The sequence below is a fragment of the Callorhinchus milii genome, unplaced genomic scaffold, assembly GCF_018977255.1.
Source record: "Callorhinchus milii isolate IMCB2004 unplaced genomic scaffold, IMCB_Cmil_1.0 Scaffold3, whole genome shotgun sequence".
NCBI lineage: Eukaryota > Metazoa > Chordata > Chondrichthyes > Chimaeriformes > Callorhinchidae > Callorhinchus > Callorhinchus milii.
The window spans coordinates 86856444-86870919 of record NW_024704744.1 but is presented as its reverse complement, the minus strand read 5'-3'; the positions used below and the strand labels follow the sequence as shown (position 1 = coordinate 86870919).

Sequence of the window (14476 nt, the reverse complement as noted above, 5' to 3'; positions counted from 1 at the left end):
CTGTGAAGCGCTTTGAGACGTCTAGAAGACGTGAAAAGCACTATATCAAATGCAAGGATTATTATTATAACGGTTATTTACGCAAAAAATGGCTGCTGATGGATGACAGTACTGGCTCAGCGCCAGTACTCGGATGGGCAGATCAATCCCTGGGGGTAGGGACTCTTCCCACTCAGCTCCCTTTAACCCAAAGCCTTAATGAGCTGGGTAGTCCTAGCTGGACAAGTAGCAGTAAAGCTTGCCAGGCAAAGCTCTCAATCGTAAGCTATGTGGTTTAAGCTGGTAGCAGTACACAGTAAGTGTGTGGTAAGCACACTCTGGGCCCCCAAGCCTTGGCTCTTGCCAACCAGCGCCTAATATATCTGGGATTAGGCAAGCGGGATGCTGCGTCCTTCCCCAGAGAAAGTGCACATTCCATTCCAACAAATATATCTCTGGAATTGCCATGTATAGGTGGGATGTATGCACGTCAGTTTGGTTTGGATACTCTTAAGCATGGTGATAGGTTTCCACATGTGTCAGATATCTGGCAGGCAAAAGGAAATGGCTGCCACATCATCTACAAAAGATATATCTCCACTTTTAACAGCAGTTATTGTAAAGCATCTTGAGATATTGACATAATAAGCTGCTATAAAAATGCAGTTCTTTTTCCTGCAATAAAGTACTCTAATTTCCTATTTTGGGTTAAAATGCAGCATAAGCAAGATAACATTAGCTGGCAGGAAGTGCAAGAATTTAATATAACGAAGAGGTTCTGATAGATATAAATCATAAGAGCAGAGCTGTAGAATTTTATAAATATCAATAAAACCCCAGAGACTCAATTATTCCTGAGACTCACTGCCAGCTACTTATTACTTATAAACACAAAATGCAAAAGCAAGCTGACTCGATTTACTTTCTCCCACAAAATATACAGTCAATTCACTTTACAGTATATTCTGTGAAGCACTTCAAGACTCGAAGATGTGATAAGGCACTATATCAAATGCAAGGATTATTATTATTAATATTATTACTTGCAGGCTGGTCACTGTGTACAATGAACAGTGTGTTCATCTCAAGTGAGATAAATGTGAAGCTTCTTGAAGTTTGTGAATTCAAGTCCCACAAGATTTACTGTAAGGGATGAAGTAGCATTTATTTCACAGATAAACAGCTTCTTGCCCTTTGAGCCCCCGGGGGTGGGAATTGGGTAAGGGATGCTCGGACAAGGTTATGGGTCGGGCTGGAGCCCGGGAGGATCAGGGCAGAGATTGGGGGTGGGCAGGAGTGGGGCACAGGGACCAGGCTATGGATGAATTTATTTGAGACAGAGCTAGGGCAGTGGCCAGGCAAAGGTTGGGTCGGGCAAGAGCCAAGCAGGAGTGGGGCTCCCCATGGAGCCGTGCAAGAGGCAGACAACAGATACAAGTCACATCAGGGCAGTGGTCTTGGGTAAAGGGGCAGAGGCAGGGCTATGGGTGAAATTGATCTGCCACTGGAGCTACAACAATAACAACAAAATTACATTTGTTTAGCACCTTTCACAGCGGGAGGATATCCCAAGATACTGGACAATCAGTGTTTTGGACCCGAGCTGGGGGTCGGGATCGGGGAGGGTGGAGGGCAGGGGGGTGACCGAAGGCACGGTCGAAGAGGAGGGTTTTGAGATGGGTCTTGAAGGAGGGAGGGGGTGAGGTGGAGGGACTGGGGGGTGAAGTTCCATAGGGTGAGGGCAGAGTGGCTGAAGGTCTGCACCCCAATAGTGGGACATGCAAGGCAGGGGACATGGAGCAGGCCGGAGCGCGCTGAGCGGAGGAAACGTGCAGGTTGGTAGGGGTTTAGGAGGTTGCAGGGGTAGAGGAGAGTGAGGCCATGGAGGGATTTGAAGGTGATGTGCTATGACCGAGCAGGAGCTGCGCACAGGTGGAGCAACTTAGAGACAGGAGCCGGGACCAGAGGAATAATATTAGTAAGAATTATTATTATTAGGTGTCAGAATGGGCTGTGGGCTCGGCTGTGGGTGACCCCCCCCCGGGGGCTGGGCTGGGGGTAACCCCCCCCGGGGGCTGGGCTGGGGGTAACCCCCCCGGGGCTGGGCTGGGGGTGACCCCCCCCGGGGGCTGGGCTGGGGGTGACCCCCCCCCGGGGCCTGGGCTGGGGGTGACCCCCCCCGGGGGCTGGGCTGGGGGTGACCCCCCCCCGGGCTGGGGGGTGACCCCCCCGGGGCCTGGGCTGGGGGTGACCCCCCCCGGGGGCTGGGCTGTGGGTGACCCCCCCCCGGGGGCTGGGCTGGGGGTGACCTCCCCCCGGGGGCTGGGCTGGGGGTGACCCCCCCCCGGGGGCTGGGCTGGGGGTGACCCCCCCCCGGGGGCTGGGCTGGGGGTGACCCCCCGGGGGCTGGGCTGGGGGTGACCCCCGGGGGCTGGGCTGGGGGTGACCCCCACCCCCGGGGGCTGGGCTGGGGGTGACCCCCCCCGGGGGCTGGGCTGGGGGTGACCCCCCGGGGGCTGGGCTGGGGGTGACCCCCCCCCGCTGGCTGGGGTGACCCCCCCCCCCGGGGGGTGGTTTCTTACCGAGCTTTCGGCTCTGGTCCCTGAGAAGCGGGAAGAGGAAGTCCCGGACTGATCGCAGGTCCTGAAAGCCGCAGAACTGCACCAGGGAACAGGCCATCTCGGGGTGGTGTCAGACTCCAGACTCTGCTCCTGTGTCTGTCCGTCTGTCTGTGCCTCCTCTCTCTCTCTCTCTCTCCCTCTCCCTCTCTCTCTCTCCCCAGGCTCCTGTCTTCCCCACTCCCTGTCTCCCCCTCTCTCTCCCCCACTCCCTGTCTCCCCCTCTCTCTCCCTGTCTCCCCCTCTCTCTCCCTGTCTCCCCCTCTCTCTCCCTGTCTCCCCCACTCCCTCCCTGTCTCCCCCACTCCCTCTCTCCCCCTCTCTCTCCCTGTCTCCCCCTCTCTCTCCCTGTCTCCCCCACTCCCTGTCTCCCCCACTCCCTGTCTCCCCCTCTCTCTCCCTGTCTCCCCTCTCCTCCCTGTCTCCCCCACTCCCTCTCTCCCCAGGCTCCTCTCTCCCTGTCTCCCCCTCTCTCTCTCCCCAGGCCCTCTCCCCCTCCCTCTCCCCTGTGCTCAGGCCCTCGCCTCAGCCCCCACCAACGCGGCCCTTCGCCGCGCATGCGCGTCGGCGTGTTATTATTTACACCCGGAAGCAGATGTAGTTGGTTAAAGGGGAAGTGCCACGTTTTAAAGGGGCAGTGACAGTGCCTTTGAAACTGTAGTTCTACAGGCACAGGGGGAGGGACACATTGTCGCCTTTTCTTAAAGGGGGCAGTTTCTTATTTTTAACGGGGGTGGGGGGGAACAATGTCGTAAAATTAAATGCCGCACTACCCTATTTATTTCAAAATGGGAGGGGGTGAGACTGGCTCAGTTGGTGCGCTCTCGCCATTTGAGTCGCAAGTGAGCATCAGGACTTTGAGCTCATAGTCGTGTCTGATATTCCAACATAGTATTGGAGGATCTCTGTATTGTCAGAGGTGCCATTTTTCGGATGAGACATTAAACGAGGTCCCTTCTGCCTGTTCGGGGGGACATTAAAGATGACAATATTCAAAAAGAGAAAACTCCCAAATACAATTGGTCAATCACTTCACAGCTGTTTGTGGGACATTGATGCGTGTAAATTGGCCGTGCATTCACCCACAAAACTCACAATGACTGCACATTACATCAAATGCCGTGAACTATTTTGAGGCATCGTCCCAACATGGCTCTAATCCTGTGTACAAATTGGTTGCCACATTTGTCTATAAATATACAGTCCTTGCTCTTTAAAGCGAATCCTGTGAAGCACTTTCAATATTTGATATAGAACCTTTCACGTTGGAAAGATGTCTCAAAGGAATAAACAGATGGTAGTCTAATTAGAAATGTCATGGATAACAAATTCAGTGTTGACTATCCTATAGATGGCAGTGTATGGCCATTGCTAAACACAAGCTGACCTCCTCAGACTGTGGAAACATCATAGTTTTGCTTGTAATTTGTTGAACAGGAAAAGATGTTGTAAGGATGATTAAATTATTTTTTTGCTGCAAATAATCTGAGTTAAATTTACAGCACATGAAATAGGATAAGATCTTTAACAACAGAGTGAAATGAAATGATCAGTTACATCTTTGTCTTTTGGAACAGAACATGATAATTCGGCAAAACAAAAAAATTCGAAATAAATATAATTTCCTCTGTATTTCTATGTTTGCTAGCTGTAGAGATTTGAGAGTGGAGGAAAAGAGCACGGGTGAAAATCATCAGGATATGATTGTTCAGTTAAAAAATCTCAGTCACAGACATGCACTCCATAGAATGAGATATCAAAAAGGGGCAGCTAATCCTGGAAACTGTTTTATAACTGCATTAAAAGTGGTTTCAAACAAGCACTTCCCTCGTGATATAGGAGGAATGGAGTGACATTTTTCATATAATCATCAGTTAATTTCCCCTCTGAAAATATTAAAAGGGGTAGTCATATGTGAAAATTAGATAACAAAAATCATCCTTGCATTTGATGAAGCACCTCAGGATTTACTGTTAATTGCGGTGGATGTGTATTTGGTAGGCGAATGAGATGTAGCGAGATGGTACAAAATAAACTGTACAATTAAAGTAAGTAAAGTTTATAGAGAATACTTAAAGACAAAATATTGAATCCTGTCCATTTATAATTCCCATTACTATTACTAATACTCAAGATGGCCCAGAGTTTCTAACCCATTTCACATTATTTATGTTATAATTTACATGGCATGATGGCCATCCTTTATCTGCCCAGCGCAAAAAATTGTATGATAATTACTTCTCCCACACATCTTTTTAGGGGAAGAAAGTGCAAACACAATGTGTCTTCATTATGTTTGAAATGGAGGTACTTAACAGTGCTGCTAAAAGTGTTGCATTGTTCCAGAACAGGTTTTGATTGATTTTTCGATTGATCTTGATTCATTCCAGGATTACCACAGAATGAAGATGGCAGACAATCAATTCTCCAAGGATATTAATACTAATAATCCCTACAGTTGATATAATGTCTAAAAAAGGTAAAATATCACAGAGCATTTCACAAGTAATTGTCAAGTATAGTGCCAATCAAGGTCAAATCTCTTTGAGTAACTCAGTGTAACTCAGAACAATAACTCTTGACTTATAGAGATTTCACCAAAATATAGAAACGGTATCCCAGACTCGGTGAGAATCTAGTAACTTGTACTAAATCCATCCTTCAGATGAGCCGTTAAACTGTGGTCCCGTCTGCCTGTTCAGGTGGATGTTAAAGATCCCACAGCACTATTCGAAAAGAGAAGGAAGTTTCTCTGCCACGGGCACTCGCCAACCATTCTCTTTGATCTGGCTTGTTTATCTCTAGAAGGCCAAATGAAACTCATTGGTATCTTCTCGTACTGTACATAAACATGTTTACAGGAAGATCAAGCACAAAAACATCTCCCTGAAACAACCTGAAGGAATAGGTGCTAAAGGCATTTGAAGCTCAGTATATGAAGCTATTTGCATCCTTGGCTCATTTCATCCACAAAATATAGTCAATTAATGTTACAGTATATTCTGTGAGGTGCTTTGCGATGTCTCGAAGACGTGTCAGCCAGTCAGCGGCACGAGAGCGAGGGGCAGAGCCTAGACCGAGCAGTGGGGATAAAGCCACAGCGAGGAGAGCAGGCAGTCAGTCAGCCAGTCAGCGGCACGAGAGCGAGAGGTGGGGCAAGGGACAGGGCGAGGAGAGCAGGCAGTGTCAGAGGATAAAAAAAAACGAGAAAAGTAAAAGTGACGTCAGAGCGACGTCAGTATCAACACTAACTGCAGACTAACAGTGAAATAACAACTATCAACACATCACACACCACGGACTTAACTTGATCAACTTACCTTGATTAGTTTAACTAAACTTGATCAACTTAATTGGATCAACTTGATTAAATTAAAACTTAATTAACTTAACTTAATTAACTTAACTTAATTAATTTAAGTTAACTAATTAACTAACTCAAATTGGAAGAGGTCACAATGGCGTGGCAGGTGTTATGTGAGGAGTGTGACATTTGGATTGGGGAATGGTTAACAGGTAGGAAACAAAGAGTAGGGATAAACAGGTCCTTTTCAGATTGCCGGGATGTGACCAGTGGAGTGCCACAAGGATCAGTCCTTGGGCCTCAGCTATTTACCATCTACATCAACGATCTAGATGAGGACATCAAAGTTAATATATCTGAATTCGCGGATGACATAAAACTAGGAGGAAGTGTCAACACAGGGGACGACATTAAAAAAATGCAGCGAGACATAGATAGGTTAGGTGATTGGGCAGGTAGGTGGCAGATTAAGTATGGGAAATGCGAAGTCATCCACCTAGGTAGCAAAAACAGTAGAACGGGTTATTTTTCAGAAGGGGAGAGATTGGAATATGTTAGCGTCCAGAGGGACTTGGGTGTCCTTGTACACCAATCACAGAATGTTAGTCTGCAGGTGCAGCAAACAATTAGGAAGGCGAATGGTATGTTAGCATTCATTATGAAAGGATTAGAGTATAAGAGTAGGGAGGTCTTGCTGCAACTGTATAGGGCCCTGGTGAGATCGCACCTGGAATACTGTGTGCAGTTTTGGTCTACTTATTTAAGGAAGGATGTACTTGCCTTGGAGGGGGTGCAGCGTAGATTTACTAGGTTAGTACCAGGGATGAAGGGGATGAGTTATGAGGATAGGCTGACCAATTTGGGCCTACATTCTCTAGAATATAGAAGAATTAGAGGGGATCTTATAGAAACCTATAAGATAATCAAAGGGCATGATAGAGTAGATAATGGGAGATTGTTTTCCCTGGTTGGAGAAACTAAAACCAGGGGTCACATCCTTAAAATCAGAGGCCAGCCCTTTCACACTGCATTGAGGAAGAACTTCTTCACTCAAAGGGTGGTGAATATATGGAACTCACTACCCCATGAAATATTTAATGATAACCTGGCAATCCTATGCTGTAACTCAAAACAATAACTCCTGACTCATAGAGATTTCATAGAAACGGTATCCCATATTCAAGACTGAGATAGATATACTTCTTATTGCAAAAGGGATTAAGGGATATGGGGATAAGGCAGGGTTAGGTTATTAGCTGAAGTTAGATTAGAAGATCAGCCATGATTATATGGCGGGGCAGGCTCGAAGGGCCGAATGGCCTACTCCTGCTCCTACATGTTATGTTATGTTATGTTATGTGATAAGCCGCTCTATCAAATGCAAGGATTATTATTATTACTATTATTATCTAATTCAGCTGTCCCTGTTAAAATATGTGCTCACATTTAAATGGTAAGCAGTAAACAGTGTTTTAGTCAACAAGAAGGGACTGAAGCCAACCCTGATAACAACAGACCAGTTATCCCTCCTGTTCGTTGTGCCAAAGTACATGAAACCAAGTTAATGGGAAACTGTTATGGCATCTCAGTCACAATACCAGCTGTGTTGGTGACAATTTAGTTTGAGAGCAATTCATTCAACTTATGACTCTCTCAATGTTATAATCCAGAAATGTAACGGCTCTCCTGATGCTCAACGTGAAGGAATGACAAGCAACAATGAAAGTGTATAGAGGATACGATTATAAAGAAAAAGTAGAGAAACTTAAGGCTTTACATATTGGAAAGAAAGTGGTTAAATGAGGATATCACTGAAGTATATGAAATATTTAATGATAACCTGGCATTCCTATGCTGTAACTCCAAACAATAACTCTTGACTCAAAGAGATTTCACCAGAATATAGAAACGGTATTCCAGACTCAGTGAGAATCTAGTAACTTTACTAAATCCATCTTTCAGATGAGCCATTAAACCGAGGACCCATCTGCCTGTTCAGGTGGATGTTAAAGATCCCATTGCGCTATTCGAAAAAGAGAAGGGAGTTTTTCTGTCGTGGAGTGCTGGCCAACCATTCTCCAGATAAAATTGGTCACTCATTCCATGAATAGTTGTTGGACATGGCTGTGCGCAAATTGGCACAGTATATCACAGTATAACTATTAGTGACAGTTGTAGTATTACTACATTGACTCAGACTTCTGCCAGATACTGCACTTAACCTGATAGTCCTGGAATGAATCCAAATCAGCAGAAAAATCAGTATTGTGACAAGAAAATGAAAACCTAATCAAACTGAATAGGTTTTCATTTTCTCGTCTCATCACCTGTTGCAGTCTGTGTACTCTGCATTGTCCATCAATGAAAGCTATGTTTGGTAGAACACACATCGCTTGCATCTAACCTTGGTGCAGACTCAGACAATGAGTTCCACCCTGGAGTCCCTTCGCCTTGCCTCTTTCCTCACCTCCCTCAAGACCTTTCTCTTTGACCGCACACTCGGTCATTTTCACCCCGCCATTGCTCTTGGCCCCCACCCCTCCTGAATCAAACCCCCAGCTTGGCTGCAAACCCTGGATTATTCAGCACCTTGGGATATCCTCCCAATGTGAAAGGCATTATATCAATGCAACTTGTTGTACGATGAGACGGGCCTATTTCAGACTTACTTCAGTCCATCCTGTTTAACGCTGGAGAGATGCTATCAAGTTTTCAAATTCAGGCTTCTTAAGTTCCACCTAATTAAGATTATAGACTAAAATCCACAATATTTACTCTTCCTCTATCCTTCCGTGTTGCCCTTCTTTCCCCATCTTCAGATCACGCTTGATGACCTTCCTATTTGACCGTGTCTGCAATCACACCCTCTCTCCCCATGACTCGGCATCATCCTCTGCCACTGTCAAGCACTCTGGGATGCTAGCCTTTTGTGAGGGGTGCAATATAAATGCAAATTGTTGTTGTTGTTGTAGACAGAATGTAAGGATTTTCCACAACTCTGCATGATCTGAAATTTCAAGAGAAAATAATTTTACAAACTAATACTTGTATAGCCTTGCATGGAAGGCGGAAGGATTTTGAAACAGGGATATCATAAGCAATACAAGAGTGAATCATGTGTAAAAAATCCACAATATTAATTTATGCCCTGGCTACAATCCAGATGGTAGGACATTATTGCAAAACAATCACAACAAATTGCATTCATTTAGAACCCTTCATGTTGGGAGGACATCACAAGACGCTGGGGCAAAACAAAAGAAAATTGTTGTCAGAGGTGTTCTCATAGTTATCTTTATTCTTTGTGATCAAATGGCTGCTGAAAGGATTACATTTTGCTGCTAGAGAGATGCCAGAAAAGCCTAAAATTGTCTGCTTGACATGACTCATCCGAGCTAAGCACTCGTCACCATGGACAAAGTAAAAAAAAATAAGAATAATTAAATCTCCAGTGGCATTGAATGTCATGTCAAATCCAATACTGAGCAAATAAGTAACACAGAAAACGGGTTTATATAAATTTGCAAAAGGAAACAAAATTTATAAAATTTCACACACTGACAACTAAACCGATTTATATTAATTTACTCTATATTGGATAAATTGAGTGTTATAGTATTTGAAAGAAGAGGGGGAGAACATGTCTGCAGAAAAGAGATTTAATCGCTGCCACTTAAAATGACAATTCCAGCTTGCCAGATACCCAGCCTGATTTTACTAGCAAGCCGGCCAAGATTCATTCTTTTAGCAATCAGCAAATACCCATTGCATCTGGATCTGATCTACTATCCATTTTTGGGAAGGGGAAGAAAGGGAATAAAGTAGTCACAATTTTTTAATGTGATGCATGATTTAGTATCAGAATTGATTCTGACTTTTATTTGATATCATCATCTGTGTTTAGTTTCCCATTAAATTCACAAAAATAAAATATCCTTTCAATAACTATACAAGATGAACTGAAATAAATAAGCTCTCAGTTGAGGTTCTGTTGCTTTCTGGTACAAAATCATTCAGGTCCATAAATTCAAACCTATGATTATAGTTTGACAACACCACATCCATCTATTAAGATGCTACAAATATATAAACACAATTCATTGAAAATTCTGTAGCTCTGTCATATCATGGACTAAATAATTTACAATGCAAATTTACAATATAAAATGCCTTTTGCATCAGGAATTTACAATATACAAACATAAATATTATACAAAGATTATATCAACACAATTTATAGAACATTCTACAGCTCTATCATGTCTTAGGCACAGGAAAATGTTCTTAGTTATGCGTCTTATGACACAATTTTGTTAATATTTGGAGCGGTCTGAAAAGGGCACCAGTCCTTTTATGGTGTGACCTTCCTGCTGCAGAGGATAGTTAAGGGCAAGGTAGGATGTGAACCAGGCTCTGTTTTGCAGTCAGTAACACCTTCACCTTCCAATGTGAACTAAAAATGAAATTATTCAAAGGTTGTGGATTCAAATCACACTACAGTCATGCATAGGAATTGAAATAACTGCACTTAGCTTGTTCCACTTTTGTAACAAATGCTGAACGTTGAATGGAAATCCTGCCATTTATTCAGTTTAGCTTTGGTGGAAAAGAGGAAGCTAAGTATAGTTTATGGAACATATAAGTAGTTTGAAGTCAGTTGCAATTGGTTTAGTTTCTGCATGGTTTTGCACAAGAGTCAACTCTGTGGTGCAATGGATAGTTTAGGACAAAGATTAATTGAAAACCATCTCATTCACCTCCATTTTATTGTAGTCTGATGGAGTGAGGTATTTTGTTTGTTGCTATGTTTGGTGACTTTGGAGATGAGCGCTTTACAATGGGAAATGGGATGGACTTACAAGCAAAAAGAATATCACCCCATAGTGACGCGCAATGGAAGCTGAGAATAATAATAATAATTATTATTAAGCTGAGAAAATGAAAACAAGCAGTTTGTAGTCTGTTGGAAGTGACAACATTTCTGAATAGCTTTCCAATGAAAATTGGCAGATGCAATTGGCTCTGGTTTGCAATGGGTAAATCATTTAGGCTTCCAAGTAAACCTCATGGGAAGTAATTCATAGGTCCCAGGTTTTAATCCTGACGGGTCGGGATTTGGAATTCAAACTCAAAAGATTAATTTTTTAACCTTCATGCAATTACCCCTTACCTGAGCCTTTCACGTGTTGTCCCATCCATTTTTTTTCCCATTTTCAAAAGAGTATTTAAAAAAACTTTGTTTGCTCGCTCCAATGATTCGAACAAGTAATAATTTAATCAAATGGTGTTTAATTGTTTACAAAATGGTGAGTTTTTGGAAGCTGATGGTAGCTGAAGATTGGGAGACAAGCTTCCTTGCTATTTAATGCAAGACTGTATCTATCTTAAGTCCATTGTTATGTTCAATCAGCAAACTTTTCAGGATGTTTCAGACCTACATTTTTCAACAAAATTTTCAAGCTTATTAAGAACTATCCCTCAGACTCACAAAATCACGACAATAGCACCATCAAGGTATGTTCTGCTGTGAAATGCTGTGAAGAAACAACTCAAAAAATTAATCAGTTTTCATTACTAGAACACAGTGGGTATGAAACAAAGTATGAAACAAAATATTGGAACACAGTGGGTATGAAACAAAGTATGAAACAAAATATTGTATTGTGGCTGGCACTGTGATATGATGAACATCTTCACTTTCTGTGGCCTCCCTGTGGGTGGCAGCATGCTATAAAATCACTTAATTGAAACATAGAATATTACAGCACAGAAACAGGCCTTTCATCCTTCAGTGTATGTTGGTGTTTTTCTCCACATAATTCTAATCCCATTCTCCTCCTCCCTCCACACTCCACTTAATATTCTCCCTCTTTAAGCATCTAATATCATTTTAAAAGAATTTATGGACTCTGCTTCAATTTATGGTACTCTGAGGCAGAGGATTGCAAATTCCAACAAAATTCCAATTCTGTAAAGATTTCCCTTTCTCACCTATGCCATAAGTAGATCATTGTTTATGTGCGTTTATTTCTAATGATTTTCTACATTTTGTAGATTCTTAAACTCTTGTTCATGCCTTCATCAGCTCCAGGCTCGACTATGCAAACGTCCTGCTTGTCGGCCTTCCCAACTCCTCCCTCCACAGACTGCAGATAATCCAGAATTCTGCAGCCCGTGTCCTCTCCCGCACCAAACTCTGTGACCCCATCTCCCCCATTCTCGCCCGACTCCATTGGCTCCATATCCTTCAGAGGATCCAGTTCAAGATCCTGGTCCTCACATACAAAACCCTCCATGGCCTCGCCCCATCCTTCCTCTGCGACCTCCTAACCCCTTACGAACCTGCCCACTCCCTCCGCTCAGCTGGCTCCAGCCTGTTCCACGTCCCCCGGCTTACCCGTCCCACCATTGGCGGGAGAACCTTCAGCCATTCTGCCCCCAACCTCTGGAATTCCATCCCCCAATCACTCCGCCTCGCCCCCTCCTTAGCCTCCTTCAAGTCCCACCTCAATTAATCTTTTGAGTTTGAATTCCAAAACCCTCCTCTTTGACCATACCATTGGTCGCCCCCCTTCCCCTCCCCTCCCTTTCTCCCCCCTGACCCCAGCTCGGGTCTGAAATGCTGTACACTGTCCAGGGCCTTGGGAAGTCCTCCCAACATGAAAGGCGCTATACAAATGTAATCTTGTTATTGTTGTTGTTATAAACATCTGGGCAGTAAGGATAGGACTCCAGTCCTGTAATCACAGCTAGAGCAATGCCAGGAGCAGGGTTCTATCAATCATAGATTAATTTCCAGTTGTGGCACACAGCATTGTTACTTAAAATAATGACTTGATTCACGTAGAAAATATACAGTCACCACTCTTTACAGTAAAATCATGTGAAGTGTCCTCCTGACAAGAAAGGCACTATATCAAATGCAAGTTTTTTGTATTGTAATCTTGGCATCAATGTAACAGATTTCAATCTACCAATGGATTTAAATAGCAGACTTGAATTGCTGAGGGTGTACATAGGAGAAAGGAGTTGGATACGAGCTGGGGCCCCACACTGTGCTCTGCTTGTTGTAATCACATTTTTTACAGACCACACGGGGGCGCCTGGGACAATGTCTGACTTGCAGTTCGTTGTGTGAACCATGGGAAAGGAATTCCACCTGGGTCTAAATTTGCTGCACTATCAACCATTTCAGTGCACCCAGAATTTGGCAAACATCCATCTAAACAGGCAGACTTTGGTTTAACATTTCATCCAAAGGACAACACATCTGACAATGCAGCACTCTCCCAGCACTATATTGGAGTCCTGTAGCTCAGTGATTCATAGAGTTCTGTAGCTCAGTGGTTAGAGCACTCGCCTCATAAGTGAGACACCAGGGTTCAATTCCAGGCAGGGTAAAACCTTGGGCAAGTTTCCTTACTCCACACGCCTAATAATAATCCCTCCAAAACAAAACAATAATAAATTGGTCATTTTCAATCCACAACTGTTTGTGGGACACTGCTGTGCGCAATTGGCTGCCGCGTTTTGCCCACAAATATAAAGTTAATTCATTTTACAGCATATTCTGTGAAGCGCTTTGAGATGTCTAGAAGACGTGAAAAGCGTTATATTAAATGCAAGAATTATTATTATGTAGAGCACTTGCCTCGCAAGCTAGAGACCTGGGTTCAATTCCCAGCAAGGTGAAATATTGGGCAAATTTCCTGATGCTGCACTCCTCTGCTTACCTAGCCCTAGCAGTAAGTAGGAACATGCTTGTTAGTCGGATCGCTTTACTGGAGTAATAATTCCTTCCAAAAAAATAAATAAATAATAAATTGGTTACTCGATTCATGACTGTTTGTGGGACACTGCAGTGTGCAATTGGCTGCTGCGTTTCGTCAATAAAATATACAATCAATTCACTTTACAGTATATTTGCAAAGTTGCGATAAAGCATTATATCAAACGCAAGGATTATTATTATATTGGAGTGTCAACCTAGATTATAAAATCAAATTCCTGATGTGGGTCTTGAACTCACATCTTTCTGATTCAGAGGCAAGAATGCTATGAACTGAGCCAGACTGACACCTTTGGATTCACTTCTTCCCATCCAGTCTTCTCTATGTCAATTTGTATGGATTGATTTTCACCAAGTTTTCTCCTTTGCTGTGCTGTAAAAGTCTTTGTCTTATATTAGGATATATTTCTGAGTGTTCCATAGAAGACTAAGGCAAGTTGAGCTGGCAAACAATGGCTCACTTTATTTGAAATCGGGTACCGACATTAATTCTGCCTTTGACACTGACATTCTCTCCCAGTGTCCAAACGTTTGGACCATGCAATCCTTGGCATTAAGTTCAAAGAGAGACACCACATTTAAAATTCCCTGCATTTGTGTCGTACTTCTGATTGACTAATACCCCGTCCATTCAAAAATAAGTGCTTGTGAGGAACTCTCAGTAGTTAGGTCTGGACACTCCAGTTTGGTGATGAGTTTCCACGTGTTTCAGACATCCAGCTGACCAACCCTTCCTAACCCTCCATCATCAAAATGAAATAAAGCAGCTCATTGCACCATAATGTG

General features: G+C 43.5%; 1 protein-coding gene across 1 annotated transcript in view; it reads right to left on the bottom strand.

Annotated features, from left to right (window-relative positions):
- Positions 1 to 2734, bottom strand: part of rab3gap2 (RAB3 GTPase activating protein subunit 2 (non-catalytic)) — a 53879-nt gene extending 51145 nt beyond the window's left edge. Inside the window, exon 1 of the mRNA XM_042333297.1 lies at positions 2562 to 2734. Within this exon, the coding sequence (XP_042189231.1) occupies positions 2562 to 2658 (97 nt within the window). The 5' untranslated portion in view covers positions 2659 to 2734. The remainder of the gene's footprint in view (positions 1 to 2561) is intronic.
- Positions 2735 to 14476: the final 11742 nt, after the last annotated feature.